This window comes from Colletotrichum abscissum (genome assembly GCF_030869225.1).
Source record: "Colletotrichum abscissum strain IMI 504890 chromosome Unknown Scaffold_20.1, whole genome shotgun sequence".
Lineage (NCBI taxonomy): Eukaryota > Fungi > Ascomycota > Sordariomycetes > Glomerellales > Glomerellaceae > Colletotrichum > Colletotrichum abscissum.
The window spans coordinates 560940-582484 of record NW_026850099.1 but is presented as its reverse complement, the minus strand read 5'-3'; the positions used below and the strand labels follow the sequence as shown (position 1 = coordinate 582484).

Genomic DNA, 21545 nt, shown 5'->3' with positions numbered 1-21545 from the left:
GCTGGTGGTGAAGAAGAAGTAAAGCTGATACTAAAAGGCTATGTCTCTAGCGAAGAGAAGCCGGTCAACAAGCCACTATCCTACATCCTTCTTTAGCAACCCCATTGTATTCTCATCTGAATGATCCGCAGACGAAAGCCAGAGGTAGATAGTGGTGTAGCTAGGCTGTATCATCGCGTGTAGGTGTAGATATACCAGGCGGGCCCAAAAAGCATATTCAGTATTTCGGCAAAGAAGCCACTGCCGAATAGGAGATGTGGGCCGCTGATATTGAGTCAATTCAAGCCTGGAGAAATCATGTCAAGACAGAAGAGAGCAATCGTATATATACACCTTTCTAACGGTAACGACAGAAAGACAAGAGGCAATAGTGGGAAGGCGCGGACCACAGAGTCTCACGAGGACACTCGACTATCCAAGTCACTTACCTAGAGTAGGCACTCACACGTTACCTGAGGTAACTCATAGCTTCTAGCTGGAGCATATTAAGAAGGAGTAGGTCCCGAGAGGACATAGTGCCCGTCACATCTTCAACTTCAAATACCCACCAAGACGTGTTCGATATTGTGCATTTGTATGGGCCGAGATTTCTCGCGTCTTTAACCTATCACCGTACTCAGGATGAACGTAATACCACAGAAGAGCGTTCACATATATATCACGCGGAACCCAGGCATCAGATCAACTACTTCAGATCCGCATCGTTGGAACATAATATTCATCTTCGGTTCATCTTTCTTCTTCCCTACAGCCAATCCCCTCAAAACCCATCCTCCAACAGCTTCACCCGAGCCATATGGCATGCACCGCCGCCACAACCCGCCCATGCAACAGAAATACCAACAGCCCCAAAGAAAATTTCAGAATGCCAAACCCGAAGACCAGCCGGGAGCCCAGCATTCTTCTCCATTCCCTCATGCTTGAATGTCTTGAACCCTGGAAAAAGGAAGAGCCAAAGTGACCACGTAAACCGGCAATAACGCAGCGATGCAGCGATGCAGTACAAAGACGCCCCAATGATTTGCAAGCGCCTCGACTCCTTTCGTGCCCTCCTATACATCGTGGGGGAATAATTCACAATCGAAAAAAAAGGGTGGAACCACCCCGAATCCTCAGTTCCCTTCCTCCCCTCCAACTGACAAAATGGCAGGTACTGTGTGATTGAGCTTGTGTAAGGTGGGGATGGGTATTTCCCCCCTCAATGCTAGTGTTCTTCGAAGTAGTAAACATTACGTAGTTTTCTGTGTATATATGACTCCGACTGGTGACTTTTTTCTTCCCACATGAGGTCCGGGCTCATGGCTCTACAGGTGTGTTCTCGGTCGAAGGTGTCGGGGGTATCTCCTCCTCCTTCGCTTCCGTCACAGTCGTGTCTCCTTCGCTGACGGCAGTGTTTGTGGATGTTGCTTTTTCCCGCCTGCGTCTTCTCATCCTCCTCTCTTCCTCGGCCGTCTGCCTCCTCGAGCGCCGTAAGCTCTCTCGCTTCTCCGGGTCGGCCTCATCGGCCCCGTCTCCTCCACGTATACCTTGTAGCAACAACGCCGCACGATCGGCCACGTCGTCCTCTCCAGCTTCTCTGGGTGACGACAGTCCCGGGCTGATGGGGTTGCCTTCTTCGTCAATAGTCGCCTCCTTGGGCGCTTGTTGTATGGAGGCTTCGACCTCGGGGATTTCGTCTGGATCAGGGATTTTCTGTCCAGATGCGACTCGTACCTGATGACGATCCTTGAGTCTGGCCCTGCGACGACGATCTCTCTGGTCTCGTGTCTGAGGCGCAGCAGCGCGCAGCTTCTCCAGCAAGGAGTCCATGGCACCTGCGCTTGATGGCGAGGGCGGTGCTCCGTCCACCTTGGCATTTGATACCTGGAGTTGTGCATGCTTCCGCTTCATAGACGCCTCGTTGCGCCTGCGCGTCTCCTCGAGCTGAACGTTCTTCTCCCGGGACTTCTTCCAGCCCATAATGAACATGGCAAGCTTGGCAAAGAAGTCTCTGCGGGCGTTCTCGTCGGTGGGGTCTTCGCCATAAAAGACCATGATATCGTTGTATGTCTTCATCATCTCCTCCAGGTACAGCTGCATCTCCTCGGCCTTTCTTCTCGCGTCCTTCATGATTCTCTGGACAATTTGACTAACGCGATCTTGGGGATGGAACTTCTTGGAATCGCTGAGATTGCCGGCGTCGAGAGACATTTGAACGTTCTTCACTGTGTCAATGTATTGTTTGGCGTCTTGCTGAACTTGCTCAATGTTGATCTTTTGAGCCATCACGACACCGTTGATGTCTTCCGAAAAGTCTTCCCATTCGGGGTACTGATTACGAACGATTCGCTCGACGAGATCAGCGAGCGTAGATTCGTTCTTGTCATCCTTGACCATGCCCAGACGGGCAAGAGAGCTCAGCTTGAAACCGCGGGCCTGCTTGTTGGCGTCGTTCATGTAGTTTCCGATATCGAGAATGAGACCGAGAACGTTCATGAGGGACACAGAGTCTCGCAAAGACTCGGACACGGCGACGACTTGTCGCATCTTCTCCGTGATCTCGTCAAAGTCGGGCTCGAAGCTCCTAGTAAGGGCCAGAGCTCGCATACGGGCCTTCCAGTAATGATGCAGTTCAAAGGCTGTGAACAGGTAAATCTGATCCTGTCTGGTGAGTTCGGCAGGGTCCTGTTCGCGTTCGGCCTTGTCGGGGTTTGCGCCAGTCCAATCCTTGCTGTACGGAGCCATCTGCTTCGCTGTGTTATCCGGAATATTACACAGATCATCCTTGCGCAAGAAGTCCATGACGACCGAGTTATCGAGGATCTCCTTGTCACAATGGATGATGGACTGCACGATTTTCTCAACGGAAACCTGAGAAAGTTTGGCGAAGGCAATTTCTAGATAGCGTCAGTCAGTTGCTGTCGCTTAAAGTAATGCGGGAAGAGGGAGGGAACATACCGAAAGCTTTGCGGAGGTCGCCGGAGATGATTTGCTTCTTGTCATCCTTCTTTGCGCCACCACCAACTCCGAGTCTCTTGATTTCCTTGGCCATGAAGAGCTTCTCAACCTCGTCCAAAATGCCCTTGCGGCTGAGTTCGAGATACTTCTCTTCGCGCTCCTCAGCAGACGGAGCATGGGCAGCCCAATGCGTAGTCATGTGAGAGTCGACCTTGTCCCAATGAAGAGCCTTGAGTTTCTTCTTTGGACGAACAATAGGCAAGCCGATAGTATTCCCGCCGGCGAAGGGTGTTGCCTGTGATAGGAAGTGGCCTGAGATGGCGCCAGGCAATGGGGGAGGGGGAGGTGGTGGCATTCCCGGAAGACCGCCGGGGGGTGGCGGAGGCGGTGGCGGAGGCGGCGGAGGTGGAGCACCAGTCGGGGACAGCATTCCCGGCATAGGCGGAGGCGGGGGTGGCGGGGGAGGAGGTGGTGGTGGAACACCGGTTTGACCGGGCATAGGCGGCGGGGGAGGTGGAGGAGGGGGAGCGGCAGCCCCGGTAATTTGGATCTTGGGAGGTTCGCCATCGGCAGGTGTAATTGGAGAGCCGGACTCGAGGCTGGGATGAGAAGGGCCAGTGGTTGCGCCCTCGGCGTCTTCTGAATCGCTTCCCTCGTATTTCTTGACCTTGCCGGCCATCTCGCCAAAGAGACCGGCTTTTTGGTTGGGGTCCATAACGGGGCGGCGGATCTCAACGACCCGGGGCTTCTCATAGACAACTCCGTCCTCGTCCATCTCGACATCTTCGCCATCGGGGAAATCACCTTCCATAGGTTCGCCACGGCCGTTGACTGGCTTGCGGGTGATCTTTGTGTTGCGGTTGACGCTTCCGAGCATACTGTTTGTGAAGTCTCTTGGCGGCGTACCAAGTCCTGACCCCATCGTGCTGTCGTCCATCTCCTCGCGGAGAGCGCGTAGTCGATCAGATGGCCCGACGGCATCTCCCCACACTCTACCCTCCAGCTTGAATTGGGTCTTTTGGCGTTCGATCTGCATCTGAAGACGCTCCATGAGTCGGTCACGGTCCAAAATGCCCTGCATCCGAGCCGGATCTTCTTCCCCAAGCTTGTTGGTGCCCTTAACGGCATTAGAGGCAGCAACGTCTTGTGCGTCTCTAAGCATGAGGTAAAGCTCTCGGGTCTCGAGCTCGTACCGTTGGGCTTCCTTCTGACGCAGCGTTTGAATGTTCTCGAGCTCAGCTTTCAGGCCTTCGGCTTGCCGCCTTTGAGCTTCAATGAATCTCGCCTGCTCATCTAGTTGCTTTTGGAGCTTTGCCACTAGTCCATCGGCGCCCAGCTCTAACCTCTCCCTCATCTCATCTCTCTCCGCCATGGCAGCGTCAGCAACCTGGCGTGCCTCGAGTGCCTCATCTTGGGCTTGCCGAGCCTCTGAATCCGTGTGAAGCTTATCTAACAGACTCTGGACAGTGAAGTTCAGACTTTGCTTGAGGTCCATGTTGGGCAAACGCCTATCCATGGCCACATAGCTCAACATTGAGTCCACCAGCTGGAACATCCGCAGTCGCTCTTCGCCATCATTGTCACGAATGAGCAGCAGATGCTGCAGCGCTGAGATAAAGTAGTCCTGCGTCTTGCTCCCACGCAGGCGCTGCTGGATGGCATCCACAATCTGGACAGGGTCGTTGAGGTCTTTAACTTCTCCTTCGACGCTGTCCTTAATGCTGTTGTTTTCCTTTTCCAGCAGATCCTCGTAGTCGATGGCCTCGTTGGTTCGGAAACGCTCAATCTGCTTGTCGATGAGGTCGTATTGGAACGACTCCATCTTGGTCAGGATGCGCCTGATGCCGCATGCTGTAAACTGGGCGCGAATGTGCATTCGCAGCTGCAGGTCCTTCTCCGGCGCATCAACAATCATGTTGATAAGAATCAGCGTCGCGACGGCGTATTCCATGAGCAGGTTCTCCATGCCGATGCCACCGCTCCGGACCTCATCACTGGCTCCGACCATACTGCCCATCTTTCCACGCCCGTCCACTGTGACTTCAACAAGCCGCATCCAAGCATCGAAGCGGCCATTCTCTCCTTGCTGTGCCTTGACGGAATCGAGAGCTTGGATAACCTTGAGGTGACCTTCCCCATCGCCCCAGTGACACAAGAAAGTGAGCACTTCGCTGACCAACTTGCGAGTTGTCAAGCGCTGGGAGGTTAGGGAGGTCGCTAACGCGATAATGACTTGTTGGTGGACTAGAGCATCGTCGGCGCCGAACTTGTTGTTCATCAAGGCCTTGAGACACTTGATGATGTCGTATTCGCGGTCGAAGTTTCGGTCTGATCTCCCATCTTGTACTGGTCCCGTTGCGGTCTTGCGGTTGATCTTCATGAGAACGTTGGTCAACGCGACTTGCCCCTGACACTCGATGAAGCGCTTAACCCAACCAATCTGTTGCGTTCTGAGATTGACCTCCAAACTCCCCAAGCCCTTTGTGTCCAAGCTGTTATCCATCACGCGCCGGACATACCATTCTGGTGAACCCTCCTCGTCCGAGTTGACCAGAATCTCTGGGGCCGCATACTGATTCGGTTTCGCTGTTTGCCTCCTTTTCTGCTCTCCTTGCCACTCGGTCAATCGGTCCTGGTATAAAAGCGTCCATTTCTTGTCCGGCGCGTACGCGACCATCTGTCGGCGAGCCTGCTCGGGTAGGTTGTGCCATCCTCGTTTTTGCATCAAGGCCAGAAACATCTGGCCGATGATTTCGTCGTTATCCGGCCGGGGGAAATGAAACCCATCGTGTCCAGTGGGCCCCATGCCGGGGAACTTTGTCAGTCGGTGCGAGGAAGGGTGCGTCGAGTCCCTATAGGACATGTGCGAGGAATAGGAACTCTGCGAAGAAGCACTGGGCAGCGCTGGTCTTGATGAGCGATTTGCTGCCAAGTCATAGGTGCCTCCATTACCTGATGAGAATATGCTGGCTTGGTCAGCGGAACTACGACCCGCCGATGTCATGTACGAATCGTATCTGGGGTTGTGGGACCCATTGATTGTGCTCGCCGTGCTTCCGCGAGCAGGCCCTGGTCCCCACTGTTGGTATTGCGTCTGGCGGCCTGTACTGGCCATTGTGATATTTGACTGCGTCGCACGCTGCGCCGACGCATGTGAGCCCGCTCCCCCCGCCATTGTGGACGGGTCGAAGGTGGGATACTGATGAAAGTCGCTTGTAACTTTATTGAGATGATGCGGCGAAGGACTCGGGCGAAGCACCGCTGCTTGGTCGCCTTTGGGTAAGTATTCGATGGGCACTGGTGATCGAGAATCGGGTATGCTGTCGTAGGGGATACTCGTCATGGGGCCAGCAGTCATGCCGGATTCGGGGTATTGGTCGATCGAAACGACGGACGAGTCGCGATGGTGGCGAGATGCGCGCGAGTGTACGCTGGCCGTATCGGAGTAATCGGCCAGATGGCGACCTTCGTCGCTGGTGTTGCGTTTGTCTTTCCTGCTTCGCGAGAAGAAAGACTTTCCTCCTGAAGATTGTCTCGACTTGTCGGTGGAAGACATGACGGTCGAAGAACGGGGAGCAGGTGAAACACCTGGCCCTCTCACGTAAACCTCGATCGATTGGGTGTCTCTTCAGATTCAGAACTGACGGATCTGGGTAGTAGTTCGGGCGAGAGGGATGGCCAAGGCCGGTCGCATGATTGAAGTCCTCTAGCCTAGGGACGTGGAGCCTTTCGGAGGCAGGTTGGGAGAGCAAGTTGCAATGTGGTGCGTTGGAATCTCTGTCTGCATGAATCGGTTATGTTTTAGCATGTCTTCTGCCCAAGTTTGGATCGAAGCAGACAGAGGTTTGGGACTTGAGACCAGGGACTGAAAGGAGGGGGTCCCCTGGGGCACTCGACATACCTCTCTCTGGTCACCCTCGAAATGCGACAATGGTGGTATAGTACAAAGAGGCAAAGAGGCAGAATAATCCGTCGGTACTTATTCTCCTTCTCGAGCAGAATTGTTTCTGTGTAAAGGGACGTAAGGCAATAGGTAGGCGGCCGAAAAAGTTGCGCAGGTTGCAGCGAGCGCCGTGGGACGGAGCAGGGGTTTAGGAATATGAACAAAATAGAATCGCGAAAAGCAAGTGGTGCGTCACAAAGAGTGTGTGGTTGGGTTGCCGGGTATCAAGCAAAGCCGGGACAAGTATCCGAAGTCTGCCACGGCCGGTTCGCAGGCTGACGAACTGCAGATGGGTCTGACGAGCTGACGATGATGATAGCCTTTGGCTGTGTGTATGTTGTGACCGTGGACCAGGTTTCCCACGTGAGGGGGAGAGGAGGGAAGGGGAAACGAGGAGCTGAGATAGTGCTCGCTCGCGCGTTCCGTCGAGAACTGGTTCCTCCACAAACCAGCCTAGGCTCAAGTAAGGTAGGTAGGTAGCTAAACAGACAATCCAGGGCGTTGGCTAGGCGGCAGTTGAGCAAATAGACTACCGAATTTAGTGGCCAGCGGCAGCCAGCAGTAACAGTGGCAGCAGTTCCAGCATGGGATGAGGTGGTAGCCGTGCAGGTTTGCTTTTGGGCGGCGGGTTGTCTCGTCACTGTGAAGACGACGTTGCAAAGTGCGGAGTTCCCTGATGAAACGGGGCTCGACAAGGGGCCGCGATTGACTTGACACTTTAAGGGCAGCAGAATTGCGATTTCTTCTGCGGAAACTGCCTGAGCGTTCTGGGGTGGGAGGGAGAAGAGGATGGGAGGAGAAGCGGCGCGAACTGCAAGTCTCGAGGTCTTGGCTGCTAAGGTACGGGCCAGTCCAGAGCGTTGCAGTAGTGACAGGTGGACTGGAATGAGTGCGGGCGCGGCTAGAGATGTAGCCCGGACGAGATGGATACGAGAAGATTACGTGAATGGAAGGGGAGCAGAGAGAGAAAGAGACCAATGCAGACGGAGACGCAGAATGGAGAAGGTGCGAGAGATAGAGAGGAAAGTCGAACGCATGCGGCGCTGGCGTTGGGCGGTGGGGATGTTCTGTTGGCGCGCTTGACTTGAGAGAGAAGTTCAAATGCGCGATAATATTGTGTAAGGTACTCCGTACTCCGTCTCCAACTCGATGTGCGAAGGAGTCAGTCAGTGGGCTCGTGGAAGGCTCAAGATCCGTTCAGCATCCGTATTCAATGGCACACCGCACTGGTAGAATGGCTAATTAGTATTGGCATGCGATGCTACGGGGCGCCGCATCCCGCTGCGTCTTTCAGGGGTCGAGGGCCGAGGGACGTGGACTCGGACGAGTTCAGAAAGGCGCGAAGAGGGAGAGGAGAGTCCGGCGACGAGTAACCCAAGTCCGTGGGTTGAGCCAAATCAAATGCGCCAAAGATCGCCATCGGCATCTGCAAGTCTCGTGCTGGATTCGCCAACGATACGTCAAGCAGCATCGCGAGAGAACTGAAGCCTTGCCTAGGTAGGTTCTCTACCTTGCCTTATCGCCGACGTTCATTCATTCACATTTGGCGCTTCAGCCAGTCGCATGAGCGAGATCTTGGAGTACCTTCACACCTCAGATGGTAGTCGATTTCTCTCATCTTGCAATCTCTTCTTCGCATTCGTCCGTCTGTAAACGCCCAAAAGAGCCAACACTCGCCCTCTCCTTGCGAGGGATCTCTAGACTGTCCATGCAAAGGCCTAATGGACCCCCCTCATTGGGCGGGTTCCTAAAGTATGGGCGGGCTGGTCCCTCCCCGAGTCCCCAGGCTCCCCTAACCCTTCCGCAGACCCTCCGTTACGGTGGTGCTGATGCTAAAGATGGCGACAAGAACCCTGAGGCCCAATTACAATGCTTGCCCTGTCTGTCCGTTTTGAGCCAGAGAGCCCTCTCGAACCATGTACCTCCACATGGAAAGGTGGCGGTGGGGTGACAAGGCATCGTCCCGGGCGGTCCACCATTGGGGCCCAGCACCGTAAGCGATATTTGATCAAAAATCTCGGGAGCCTCGACTATTCCCGTATTACGACGACCTGTCTGCTTACACTACCTGGTAACAGGGCAATAGAGCAAACTTTGGGCATTTGCTCCTGAGGCTCGTTTGCGGATTGCCTGTCGATATCGTACGAGACTGGCATTTTCACTAAGCGTTGCTTTGTTGATGCAGGAATAGAAACATCAACGGCAATCCCACAGTGGCACCGTGGTCCTGAATGGTCCCATTTCTCGAGGTGTCTTATCTTGGGCTCTCGTTTGAGTATGTCAGATAAGGGTCCCGGGGAGTCCGCGCTCAAGTCAGTCCTGCGACTCGACCTTTTGAACAATGGACCTCACCTGCCAACTTAGGTAAGTAAGGAACAGAATACGGATACATATTATTAAAACTCATCAACTCCTGTAGCCTGTAGGTATGTATATGTACTAAGGAGAAATATGACAGTATCGCACCCAAAGAGATATCATGGTAAAAGCCAGTACCTAGTCGCTCGCGACACATCCGCTCGCTGCATGCTAAAAGGCGTTCGCGAACGGAACTACCTATCGAAAGCGCCTCTGTCAGTGTCAGGTACGGGCAGGTAAGGTACCTAAGGTAGGGAAGGTACTTGTCCGACCACTTTCTAGCAGGATGCGCGCAATCGACAGCTTTTGTAGTGGGCCCATCAAGGTTAGCCTGTGTCCTCCATCCGTACCTACTTGTAGGTATGGAGCACCCAGCTGCCATGCCTGGCGCCGGCCGGGGCCAAGTGGCTTCTTGATTGCCTCCACTGGGTTGCTCTGCTGCTTTGCTCCGTGTCACGTCAACACCACCTGGGCAGACAGCTTGACAGGACCGCCTCTTTTGGCTTTAGCCTGGCTTCGTCCGCGCTCGCCGGCGGCAGTTCTCAGCTAAGCTTGCTGATAATCGTAGCCTTGTCATCGTTCAGCTCAACATTGTAATCCCGGGAACTCTTTCCCACAAGGACGCAAGGTCGACAAATATCTACGCGACATCACCCACAGGCCCACCATGGGCACCACGATGTCAGTCATCAAGGTACGCTTTCATCCTGCTGCAATCAAGCTTCTATCTCTCTCCGCGATTGTCTCCCGATATATCTCCTGAGCTAACCTTTTGTCGTCATATGTCTAGACCTTGATCGTGCCTGCCATCATCTCGCTTATTCTTTTCCTCGTTTCGACCTACGTTGCCCTGCCGCTCTGGCGCAGATGGCGCAGTCGTTATAGCCAATATCTACCTCTCGATACCATATCGACCTCGACTGTGTCATTACGACACCGCGTGCAAAATGCGTTTGCAAGGATGATGGTCCCGTCAACCTGGCGGCGGAATGCTCATGAACGACTCGTCATCGCGACCGACGCTTCCGAAGACGGTTATTCGTCAGAAGATGGCGAGGAGCTTGGGGAGGTTGGTGAAGATACCCGGAGAGCTCTGACAGAAGATGCTCGGCGAGACAGGCATGACAGCACGAGGCGCTTGAGCCGAGAGTAAGTCGAGCAATGCTCCCCGCCTCCGTATTTTATTCTTTCTGTCGCCTGGCCTCGTAACTAACACATGTGTCTCTGTGCCAGCCTGGAAGAGGGCTTTAGAGATGACAGTGACGATGAAGATGATGGAGCTGGTAATAGGCGGTAGTCATCAATCTAATACGCACTTCAGCCTCGCTTCCATGTACCGGATGCCTAGCCTCGTTACCGGCCACGAGGACACTCAGCTGAATATTCGCCTTGCCTTTCCATCATACGTATGCCTTGCTGCCGCATAAAACCCCGTTTTCTTCCGCCTGCATACAACGTAGGTGGTGAAGGGACATGGACACGCGAACTGGTAAGCCTTCGGCCGAGTTGGCCGATCTAGTCAGCCTGTCACCAAGAGGCTAAGCCCGCGATGTCTCTCTCGGCAATCGCTTGTTCCAGGAAAGTCTGCCATGTCAAGCGACCCGGATCTCGTACTTCGCACCCATCCAAGTTCAAGTTCTGGTTCCGCATTACTAAGGCAGGCATTCGGCAAACGTGGGAATCAAGTGGCGATAAGGGGTGGCTAAAACTGCATTCATTTCAATGCTGAAATCAACATCAGCTGAACCTTATGCCGCCTGCCAACCTGCCTCACTTTGGTCGACTGTCTCGCTCCATCTCTGCTCTGTTTGGTCTGAGTTGGGGTCAGGCGCAACCACATGTCCGAAACAAGCACCGCTCAGGCGCCCGTGTTTCCGTCCTGCAGGTTTCTACACCTTACCTAGCTTGGCCTGTCATGTTTCTCTCTTTCGCTATCGGAGACGGCGGCTCTTCTATCCTTTTTTTCCTTTTTTTCTTCTGCCCCTCCTCAGCATGGCATCTTACTCTTGTTTAGTGTGGTAAGGAGTGGGATGAAGTTGGTGGAGGTCAGCAGCACCGAAATGGTTCCTCCTCCTGGAGGACTGGGAAGAGGGGCACGCATTCCTTCTGACAAGCGTCAAGCGTCACACGCTCTCCAGCCAATGCTCCATGTTTCCCAGAAAGGTCAGACCAAGACTAAATGCCGCCAGCGCACATGTCAAGCATAGCCCAGCGAGTCGGCGGCACACCTTGTACTCAAGGTATGGCTCCGTGCACCATGCCTTTTTTCCTGAGAAAGACATGGCTGACCCGGCAGAGGATCCGGAACGGTCCAACGGCGGAGGTCAATGTCGAGCCATCCATCTGCAAGGCACGATTAGCTTTCCTAAAGTCAGTGGCTCTTCCTGTCCGGGTGTTTGTATTCCTTTTCCCTTCTTTGTTATGTTCCTCATCGTCTTTGTTCATCACTGTTCGACCGCCGTTTGGTCTAGCAACAAAGGCTTCGGTTAGTCCGGGACTCGTTTTCCTCTAGCAAGTTTTCTTGTTTCCGACGCTGGGTCTTATAGCGAATCTCATGTCCCTTTCCCGCTGGAGACGATGAACATTTTCAAATCTGTTATGCGGAAGCAGGAGATGGCTTCGAATCCCGCTGCCGACGACACCTGCTGCGCAATATGTTACGAAAAAGTAGGCGAGGCTAAGGAGGAGGGCGACAAGGAGGTCTGGCGATATCTCCCCTGCGGCCATCGCTTCGGCGGCGACTGCATACAACACTGGCTCGGCGTCGCCAGCGTCGATGAGCCGCACTGCCCTTGGTGTAGGGTGAGCATGCGGTGCGACTGTGGGCATCCCGTGGTGCCGACGACAAAGGCGACGCGCAATTACATGTACTGGGGCTGGATGCCGTGCGAAATATGTCACACGCAACTACAACGTACTCGCAAAACATCCAAATATTTTCGCGGTCAGCTTCTACCGCGGCTCAACTCCCTCATCCACTCGCTCGATCACAACATGGCGTCCATTCCTCAAGAGGTGCCCAAGGAACAGGAAGAAACACCAACAAAAGAGCCTTGGGAGGATCGTGAAGTATGGAGGAGGAAGTGGACCGAACATTTTATCCAAGAAGATCGGAAAGCTTCTGGATCGAAATCGCCAAAGAAATAACACCAGTGGGTGTGGTTTCCGTCTCTTGGTGAGACCGGAGATACCAACGTCGCGGGGCCTACCTAAGCAGAGACATGGCGACTTCTCTAGTGCTGGGAAGTTCGGCTTGACACCGCCGGCGTACACAACGATGAATGTACAAGGGATAGGAATGCACGGCGGTGGCTTCTAAAGGCCGGTAGACTATGGCACCATAGCGGCTGGTAGGACTGGCATTATGATAACCAAGCCAGGTCTCTACACAATAGTTTGATGGGAGCATCATGACTTGGGCGAAGCCTCATCAGTCTTGTTATAAGACAGCAGATGGTATAGGTGACGGATCTCATTTGTCCAAATACCTGTAACGAATTTCGAGCTTTTCACAACAATCTTAAACACAATTATTTTCCCATAGGGTATTAGAAATGAAACCTCAAGGCTATCTAGAAGCCAGCCTTTCTCGACCGACATGGACTGCTTCACGGTGATGCAAAATCACCAACCACCTAGGCTTCACTCCACACCTGTCGACGTCACTCTGGGAGACTCAATACACCCTCTGACGTCCATAGCATCCACCATACTCCCAGAGATCTTGAATCAAGAAGCGAAAGGGGGGAAAGTGAAGCCTGTCGGGACATTATCCAACTGGCCGGCCCTCAAAAACGATCTCACCCTCTCTCCCTTCTGCGCATCCCCGGGGACCTCAGGTGATGGCGGGGTAGGCGCGAACTGTGAATGGGGTGAGGTCTCCCAATATGGACACGCTAGGCAGGGGTGGTTGCCCCGCGCTAAAGACTCCCGTGCCGTTTTCTGCAGACCATCTTGCTGGCAGCGCCTGCAGTGCAGCGTGGCGGCAGGCATTGGCAGGCATGTACCACCTTTGCTCGGTGCCTTCTCCCTGCCAGTGGCAGCACCACGCACGGCGGCGTACCGCACACTGCAACGCACCTCTGAAAGGCAAGATCGCGTCGTTTCTCTTTCCGCTTTACGCGTCTACACCAAAAGAGGTAATCAGCTCTCCCCCCCCCCCCCCCCAATACCTCTCCGCCCGTACCTCAACTGCAGCCGGGTGTTTCTTTCTGTTTGTGTGACTCCCTGTACCTATAAGGTTTTTATTTAGGACGGACGGACGGCCATCTCGCTGAGAGATCGAGATTTCGAAAATGCGATTCAAAACGGAGCTCAAGAACATCCGTACCTTTTCCAGTGCGTTTGAACCCACAACACCCCAAGCCTGCCTACCTGCTTGCCGGCCGGCCGGCTTTGCTGCAACCTCGGGTTCCCTTGTTGACTCTCTGACCGTTCCCTTTGCTTTACAGAGCTCACAGCTGCCCTCAACTCGCTCGAGAAGATCGCATGGGTTCGCCTAGACGATGAAACGGCACGCTTCACCGTCATTCCCGACACGGGTTCTCAAGTCTGGTCGTAAGATTGCTGCACTCTGACTCTGGTAGCGTCTTGAGAAGCTGTGGTTGCTGAATCATGGCTCCAGTTCTCTACCCATGGACTTCATCTTTGACAGCTACCACATCCAATCGGCCGAAGACCACAACACCATCAACCTAGAGCTACCATTGCAACCTCTCCAACGTGCCCTACGTTCTGCGCTCAACAGCACCTCTGCCTCGTTGCGTCTCACCAAGAAGGATGGAGTCCCCGTATTGTCCATGACCATCACGACCACGACGAACGCCTCCTCGGGGTCAGGTCTCCCAGGCCGCAACGCCGCCTACGCCGGTCTTGAAAATGATCCTTTTGACGAGGATGACCAGGGGTTCGCCGCTGAGCATCTAGAGACGTCTCTGCGCCGCGAGCGCGAGAAGATCATCACCCAGGACATTCCCGTCCGGGTGCTGCATCCAGAGACGGTAGAGACAATCATGCAGCCCACGGTGCGCGAGACAGACGTGCACATCACCATGCCGCCTCTGCTCCAGCTCAAGGCCATCTCGGACCGCTTCACCAAGCTCGCGCTCTCGTCCGGCACAAACTCCCGCGTGAGCCCCAAGCTGGAGCTTAGCGCCAACATGTTTGGCAACCTGAAGCTGCGGATCGCCACCGAGGCCGTCGACGTCTCGAGTACATGGTCGGGACTCGTCAATCCGGAGTTGGACCCCACGCAGCTGGAGATGCCCGTTGAAGAGCACCCAAGCGTCAAGTTTAAGGAGGGTGGCCCGGAGAAGTGGGCAACGGTGCGGGTAGATGGCAAGGACTGGAGCCGGGTGTTGAGTGTAGGGCGGCTCGAGGGGAGAGTCGTTGCTGCATTCGCAGACGACCATGCTTTGATTCTGTATGTTTACGTGCCGCAGTATGACGATGCCACGGCAGACGACGCCGTACTGACCGTAAGAGATCCCTTGCATGCGCTTAGGGGAGAACACTGGCTGACTACTCACAGTACTACGTAACATCCTTCAGCGCATGAGCTGTTTTGCGTTTTCGAACTGTCAAGGAGGGTCCTGTAGTAATTTGGGACCGGCGTTCAGGTTTATGAAAAGCAGGAGCACTGAGGTAGATGTCGGCGTTTATGTGAGCCCCAGTGGCTGGGTGCAAACCAGTTTGAAGATGAGGCCGATACTGGGATTCTATCTTCGCAAAGTCACTAGTCAAAGGGTCTCTACCAAGCCATAACGGGCTATGGATTTGCATATGGTGACATTGTGTATGTTATTCAAATAACCAGGCACAAGTTGCTTGCTGGTTCTCGTTTAACGCTATTTTGAGAGTGTATGTTCTTGTGAACTGTATAATGTGCTTCTTTGCGCAACAGAAGCGACGTGGGTATCATTGTTCTGTCTCTTCGGTCTCACCACGCTCACCAGTCTACCGACCTTTATCGACGGCGCTCATCCGGACTACGTCGGCGGTCGCTCGACCGCGGCCGCTGACCCTCTCTGCTCCTGCTCCGCCGTCGATGCTCTCTCGGCCCGCGCTCTCGCTCACCACCCTCACGGCTCCGGCTTCTCGCCTTACGATGATGCCGCCTCTCCCGTCCCTCATCACGGTCGCGATCCCTGCGTTCTCGACCACCGTGTTCCCGTCCTTCACCACGGCGATGGCGGTGCCTCTCCTCCCCGCGATCCATGTCCCTTTCCCGACTCCGCCTCCTCTCGCCATCCCTCCTCCTCTCTCGCCGGGGGCTACGACTCCGACTCCGCCTCCGCCTTCTCTGCCTATCCTCATTCCGATCCCTGCGCTCTCTCTTCTCACTGACAACGAGCCCGCCCTTGGCCCCTTCCTCCTCTACAGGCTTCGCATCACCAGCACCAGCACCACCGATCCCCCTTGCCCCGCTCACCTCAACGGCATTCGCGCCGGACGAATCCCGCTGCGGCACAGGTAATCCCAGCGCGCGCGCGAGCGCATCCTCCTCGGCCTCTTTGATCTTGCGCAGCTCCTCCTTGCGCGCGCGCTCCTGCCTCTCTTGTTCCGTCTCGCCTTCGACCGCTCCTGCGTCGTCGCCGTCGCCCTTGGCGTACCAGTTGAGGTCGCGGCCCTTTTGCCAGCGGCCGACGGGGGCTTTGAGGCTGTGGCCGAGGTAGTTTTCGCGGTGGGAGGAGTTGGCGACTTCGTCCCAGCTGAAGTTGACGCCGCCGCGGGAGCCGGATTTGCGGACGCTCGAGAGGAGGTCCATTTTCGGGGGCGGTTTCGATTTGCTTTGAGTTCTTGATTTGGGTAGCGGTGCTTTGATTGTCTCGTGATGAAATTTTTTGGTAAGGGATTTCCGTTGAGTATTAATGGTATTTGATGGTGTTAGGTTTGACAATGGTCGTCGTTGGAGAGGCTCCATTCAAATTGAAGGTCTTGAAGCTTGAAGATGGTCGGTAGGCAGGACTATCACGTGATGACACGCTCCCCCCCACCCCCCGGGCAAAAAAACCCCTGTCGATTCAGCCCCTGCAGTCGAACAAGCTCCGGCCCCACGATACAAAAGTTGGAGAGCTTCCACTCCGGCTCAAAAAGCTCCGCAATCCGCCCTCCGAACGTCACCCACGCATACCCAGCACAAAACGACTCGTCAACAACTCATTCGACATACCTTCCTCCAACGACCGAATCCCCCCCTCCACAATGGCCAACCCAAACGACCCGCCCCTGGACGAGATCCAATGGCGCGCCCCCGATATCGCGGCCTCGATGCAGGGCATCCACTCCAACAGCGTGCTCTTCTACTTTGCCGAGTCGCCCTTTTTCGACCGCCAGTCCAACAACGCCGTCATCACGAACCAGGCCATGTTCAACCCGGCCTTACTCAAGAACCTCGCCACGCGCGAGGCGTTCGAGAGCGAGCTCGACAAGATGGCCGGCCTCGAGTTCAGGGTCCTGCACGCGCCCGCCGACATGGTCATGGGCACGGGCGTGTGGACGATTGTGAAGCAGACGAGGCAGAAGAACCTCGACCGCGGGCGCATGGAGACGAAGCCATTGGCGTATTACTTTGTCGTCGGCGAGAATATCTATCAGGCGCCGACGCTGGGCGATCTTCTCAGTTCGAGGATTGTAAGTCCCCACTTCCCTCCCTCTCTCCCACGAGAGATAGCATTCTTCTTGAAGGATGATGGAGTCTGACACAATGCTAGGAATCAATTGCCGAATCAATGAGAAAGGTTCTTCCCGCGACCGACAGCGTACGCAAGTGGACGCCCTCCCTAGGCCACGTCTACACCCAACCGACGCCCCCCTCAGCCCTCGCCCGCGCGAAAGATGGAGCGGCAGCGGCAGCAGCAGACACACCCGCCGCCGAAGGCGCAACGAACGGCAGCAAGACCTCGGCGGGCGGCAAAACAGGCAGCAACAGCAAAAAGGACTCGACGGCCAACGCGTTGGACAGGCTGGCGGAGGAGTCCTTTGCGATCCATATGCGCCACGGCGGCGACTACTTTGACGAGAATCCGATCACGGGCAGGCCCGGCGACTTCCACTTTGCAAGCACGGGGCGCAAGGACAAGATTGCGCCGCCGCCTCCGCCATCGTCGGCACAGCCCAAGCCGGTGATTAATACTAAGTTGGCGGAGGAGGCCAAGAAGGAGGGTAAGGAGGGCAAGAGTCCCAAGACGCCCAACGGACCGAAGCCGAAGAGAAAGAAGAGCAAGATTGCGACGCCGGCTACGACGCCTGGCCCGTCTTCGTGAGAATTTGCCCCGGAGGACAAAAAGTAAAAAAGAAGAAGAGATGGATTCGACTCACTCATAGCGTTTTGATTTAGTAATGATACCCCCTTTTTGCCTAGGAAAGCATGCCTTCTATTGGTTTTCTTACAGAGAGAAAAAGAAAAAGACAAAAAACAACAATGGTCCGACCGATCGAGGAATCGAACTTGGATCCCGAAATAGACAGGAGTCTTCACTGTCTAACCGGGGCCTCTGCAGCCCGATGAACCCCTCGACCATACGGCCCAGGTACTTGTTGTTGGGAGCTGGCGATGATTCATCGGCTATAGAGCCTCGCGGGTATCCTGCAGGTATTCCGAGGCGTCCCTCGCAGTGGATTGGGCTCGCGTACACTTTCCATCTCAGAGCCTACCATGACCTGTGTTCAGGAAAGAGGCGACGTACAGGGCTATAGCTAGAACAGGCATTCCTTTTCAGCCCGTCCCTCATATTTACTTAATGATCATATCCAATTCAAGCAGAGATCTGACATATATGGAAATCTATAGTCTTCGGCGCTCTTTAGACCCCTAGAAAATGGTATCAAACATCATCGCTGAACTCCATTGAGCCTCTCTGAACCCCCTTTTCACTCCTCATCATCCTTCACCCACCCACTACTCTCCCTCAACCACGTCTCCCAGGTCTGCAACCTCGGCTCCATGCCCCTCAACATCGCAACATCAGCCTTATACCCTTCCTCCTCAAACCACTCCATACTCCTCCCGGCATCCTCAAAGGCCCACCTCACGCCCCGACCGACAACCCCCCACGTCCTCGGCATCCTCTGCCCCACAACCCTCTCAAACACCTCCTCCGCCTCGTCGAAACCGATCTCATCACCAGCGAGCCCCAGCGCCCTACCACCCCATCCTCCTCCTCCATCCTCCGTACCAGGACCTTCTATCAGCGCCCGAGCCGCAAAGAGCCCGATATCCCTCGCGCTAACAAGCTGCATCTTCCTCCCACCCGCCGGCATCGTCGCCCACAGCCCGCCCATGACGGAGCCCATAACCCCCGCCTCGGCACGGTAATTATCCATGAACCCGGCCGGCCTCAAGATCGTCCACCTGGTCTGCGTGCCGCGCGTCTTGTCGCGGAGGTAGACCTCGACGCGGTGCTTGGCCGCAAAGTGCGGCACGGGCGTCGGGTTCGTCCACGAGCGCTCGTCGCCCCCGCGGTCGACGCTCGAGAAGACGATGTGCGGTATCTTGTGGGCGATTGCGGCGTCGATGAGGGGTATGGCTTGCGCTTCGTCTCCGGGTGGGACGGTTACGAGGTAGAGGGCGGATATGTCTGGGTGGGAGGCGAAGATGGGGGTCGGGTTCTCGGGTGTGCCTTGGATGAGGGTCATTGGTGATGATGTTGGTGTTATTGTTGAAGAGGATACTGATGATTGACGATCTGTGAATAGTTTGAGGAGGGCTTGTGATTTGGGAGAGGATGGGGAGCGGGTGAGGGCGAGGATTTGGGGCGGGTTGGGGGTTGAGGCGAGGGCTGCGATTGTTGCGCTTCCCGTCTGGCCGGTTGCGCCGACGATGAGGATTGTTGGTGTTATAGATGTCATTTTTAGCGATGGTTATTCTGGATCGGGCTTTCATCTGGATTGCTTTAGATTGTTATTCCAATGTAGCGAGCGAAAGGCGTCTTACATATAGTATAGTGAGAGTGTAGATCATGGAGACTTTTCGGGTACTTTGACTGGCGTCGTATTGCGCTAGTCTTTCTATTCTAATACTAGGATAGATACCATGAGAAGATCACCGCCCGAACGTTGCGCAACAAGTAGAAAACGTTTCGGAGACTTTGTTATTTCGACTTTAGTTATTTTCTGCCAAGACTGCAACATTACGCGTACTACATTTTGCCCTTACTTCGACTTCGATACTCCCAGGACTTAGACAACACAGCCCCGAGCAATGGCAAGATGAGCGCCATGAGTTCACTCTTGATGGACACAAGTGACTGTATTTATAAATTGCCATTGCGACTTTCTGTCGACGGGCTCGAAACAGTGAGGTCTATTTTCCGATCTCAATCTGTTCGCCAGGCTTCTCTTCAACTGGCTTCTTTATGGCCAATCTTCTCTATAGGCAATTTTCCTGTTCCTATCTATTTATTTCCTTTCGGCCATCCTTATTCTTGCTATTCAACAGGTTACACCAAGGGAGTCAATGAGGCTCGGCCTTAGTTGATAACGTAGCCGCCGTCAACGGACAACGAGGCGCCGTGGATAAAAGACGCCTTAGAACTGCAGAGGAATAAGACGGCATCGGCGACTTCTTGCGGCGTTCCTTTCCGCTTCATTGGCGCTACTGCGATCATGGGATCATCTGAAGAGACTTCACTTGTCATGGGCGTGCTGGATTGTCTCGGTCAGTTCTCATGATCAACACCATTCATCCGGTTTTCTCCCAGAACTTACTCAATGATCCCTGGACACACGCAGTTGACGCGGATATTATACTTTGCATACTACTAGCTGTCAGACTTGGAGTCTCTCGTCGTAGAAGGAAACCCACATCGATGGCATCGCTTCTCGTCATACTTAAGATAGCCGCCTTGGAAGCGTTGTAGGCCGCTACCATTGTTGTTAGCTGTGGTCCTTCACACATGGAAAAGAAAGAGGCATTCTCGGCTTGGACTCACGTGTCTCTGGCCGGCTAACCAGGCTGAGATTGCTCGCAACATTGACAATGACCCCCCGGTTCCCTGGTCTGCCGTCGTGCGTCTTCATGGATTCCTGCTTAATCATATGCGTGAGCTCCGCCCGCGAGCATAGCCATGTGCCGCGGTAGTTGATGTTGGTGATCTCGTCAAACTCGGCGGGCGTCAGGAGGTGCGACGGTGCCTTTGGCCCAAACATGCCTTCAAGTTACCGTCATTAATCTTCCCGATATGCTTAGGGATGTCGCAAAACAATCTTGAATAGACTCACCAGCACAGTTAACTGCATAATCGATCCGGCCCCATTCCTCTACAACATTCTCCATACACGATGCAATGTCCTCGTCGTTGCGGTTGTCAATCTCCATGACAAAAGTGCGCGTCTCCCCGTTGGCCTCCCGGCACATGCGAGCCGTCTCCAGCGCGCCGTCCTCATCTCTGTCGAGCAGAGCGATGCGCTTGCAGCCCTCACGGGCGAATGAGATTGCCACCTGGCGGCCGATGCCTGAGATCACTCTGTCAGTCCCAGGCTTGCATTCCATCTCATCCTCCCTCTCACCCATTTCTTGATTTCATAATTGGATGTTATGGCGTTCAAGAGCCAGAGATTTTGACGTGTGACCTTACCTGAAGCAGCGCCTGTGACCACGGCGACGCCTGAGAAGAGTGTCATTTTCATCTCAATCTCGCGGAGGGCGCTCATGCATTCGTCAATGAGGGCTTCGTTTTCCTTCCAGGTCGACCTTTGCTGTTGCAATATCATCGGAGCCAGGTCCGCAAGAGGGAAGGGGGACTCTCTATAAGTAACGACGGTCCTGTGACGGGTACGGGATTGCGTAAGAGCTCTCTAATCCACACTCGAGCAGAGTGAATTCCGAATTGAAACGGCTTTGTAAACAAAAAATAATTTTGGCATATGAATCAGCAACAGGTAAAGCTTGTTGGTCGTCGTCACGATAGTCGGCTATACCTAATCTGCTATCTTGGGCTTCACTTCGGCTTCGTTCAGAAAGATTATAAATTTGGTATTCCTTCGATGAACGAATAGAATCGACGACAAATGACACTAGAACAAACGGAAAACGTCCTTCTCGAAGGAAAACGACAGTGCAAGTCAAGTCTCGCTCGGGCCCGGCCACGGGCGTGCATCTGCAGCTTTACCCGCTTCACAATTTCCTTCGTCCGAAGTTCCCTTAGGGCCACCCGTGTCCGAGTGCGTGTGCCGTGTATTACTCGAGGCCTGAATCTCAGACTTGTCTTCCCCCCCTCCCCTTTCATCCGCGAACGAGCCGATGAAGACAGAAAGACGGAGAAGGAGGGAGGAGAACGCATGGTCCATACTGAGTGCGAAGAGAACC

The 21545-nt window shown here is 54.5% G+C and overlaps 9 protein-coding genes across 9 annotated transcripts; 4 read left to right on the top strand and 5 right to left on the bottom strand.

Annotated features, from left to right (window-relative positions):
- Positions 1-760: 760 nt before the first annotated feature.
- Positions 761-1060, bottom strand: CABS01_08799 (uncharacterized protein; the record flags this gene model as incomplete). Its single annotated transcript, XM_060542157.1, has 1 exon — positions 761-1060. One exon carries the CDS (start codon positions 1058-1060, stop codon positions 761-763), a length of 300 nt encoding a protein of 99 aa, XP_060401047.1.
- A 236-nt stretch (positions 1061-1296) lies between these two features.
- On the bottom strand, positions 1297-6493 carry CABS01_08798 (cytokinesis protein sepA; the record flags this gene model as incomplete). Its single annotated transcript, XM_060542156.1, has 2 exons — positions 1297-2876; positions 2938-6493. 2 exons carry the CDS (start codon positions 6491-6493, stop codon positions 1297-1299), a joined length of 5136 nt encoding a protein of 1711 aa, XP_060401046.1.
- A 3412-nt stretch (positions 6494-9905) lies between these two features.
- Positions 9906-10535, top strand: CABS01_08797 (uncharacterized protein; the record flags this gene model as incomplete). Its single annotated transcript, XM_060542155.1, has 3 exons — positions 9906-9932; positions 10029-10387; positions 10472-10535. The coding sequence occupies 3 exons, from the start codon at positions 9906-9908 to the stop codon at positions 10533-10535; spliced, it is 450 nt and encodes a 149-aa protein (XP_060401045.1).
- Positions 10536-11815: 1280 nt separating this feature from the next.
- CABS01_08796 (uncharacterized protein) lies at positions 11816-12385 on the top strand (the record flags this gene model as incomplete). Its single annotated transcript, XM_060542154.1, has 1 exon — positions 11816-12385. The coding sequence occupies one exon, from the start codon at positions 11816-11818 to the stop codon at positions 12383-12385; it is 570 nt and encodes a 189-aa protein (XP_060401044.1).
- A 1148-nt stretch (positions 12386-13533) lies between these two features.
- On the top strand, positions 13534-14795 carry CABS01_08795 (Hus1-like protein; the record flags this gene model as incomplete). Its single annotated transcript, XM_060542153.1, has 4 exons — positions 13534-13576; positions 13690-13795; positions 13863-14715; positions 14769-14795. 4 exons carry the CDS (start codon positions 13534-13536, stop codon positions 14793-14795), a joined length of 1029 nt encoding a protein of 342 aa, XP_060401043.1.
- Positions 14796-15203: 408 nt separating this feature from the next.
- CABS01_08794 (kinase phosphorylation protein) lies at positions 15204-16004 on the bottom strand (the record flags this gene model as incomplete). The annotated part of the gene is made up of 1 exon (XM_060542152.1): positions 15204-16004. The coding sequence occupies one exon, from the start codon at positions 16002-16004 to the stop codon at positions 15204-15206; it is 801 nt and encodes a 266-aa protein (XP_060401042.1).
- A 437-nt stretch (positions 16005-16441) lies between these two features.
- On the top strand, positions 16442-17502 carry CABS01_08793 (MED6 mediator sub complex component; the record flags this gene model as incomplete). Its single annotated transcript, XM_060542151.1, has 2 exons — positions 16442-16870; positions 16951-17502. 2 exons carry the CDS (start codon positions 16442-16444, stop codon positions 17500-17502), a joined length of 981 nt encoding a protein of 326 aa, XP_060401041.1.
- A 607-nt stretch (positions 17503-18109) lies between these two features.
- On the bottom strand, positions 18110-19087 carry CABS01_08792 (uncharacterized protein; the record flags this gene model as incomplete). Its single annotated transcript, XM_060542150.1, has 1 exon — positions 18110-19087. The coding sequence occupies one exon, from the start codon at positions 19085-19087 to the stop codon at positions 18110-18112; it is 978 nt and encodes a 325-aa protein (XP_060401040.1).
- Positions 19088-19707: 620 nt separating this feature from the next.
- CABS01_08791 (short chain dehydrogenase) lies at positions 19708-20950 on the bottom strand (the record flags this gene model as incomplete). Its single annotated transcript, XM_060542149.1, has 6 exons — positions 19708-19882; positions 19946-19995; positions 20043-20101; positions 20170-20388; positions 20459-20692; positions 20815-20950. The coding sequence occupies 6 exons, from the start codon at positions 20948-20950 to the stop codon at positions 19708-19710; spliced, it is 873 nt and encodes a 290-aa protein (XP_060401039.1).
- Between the last annotated feature and the right edge of the window lie 595 nt (positions 20951-21545).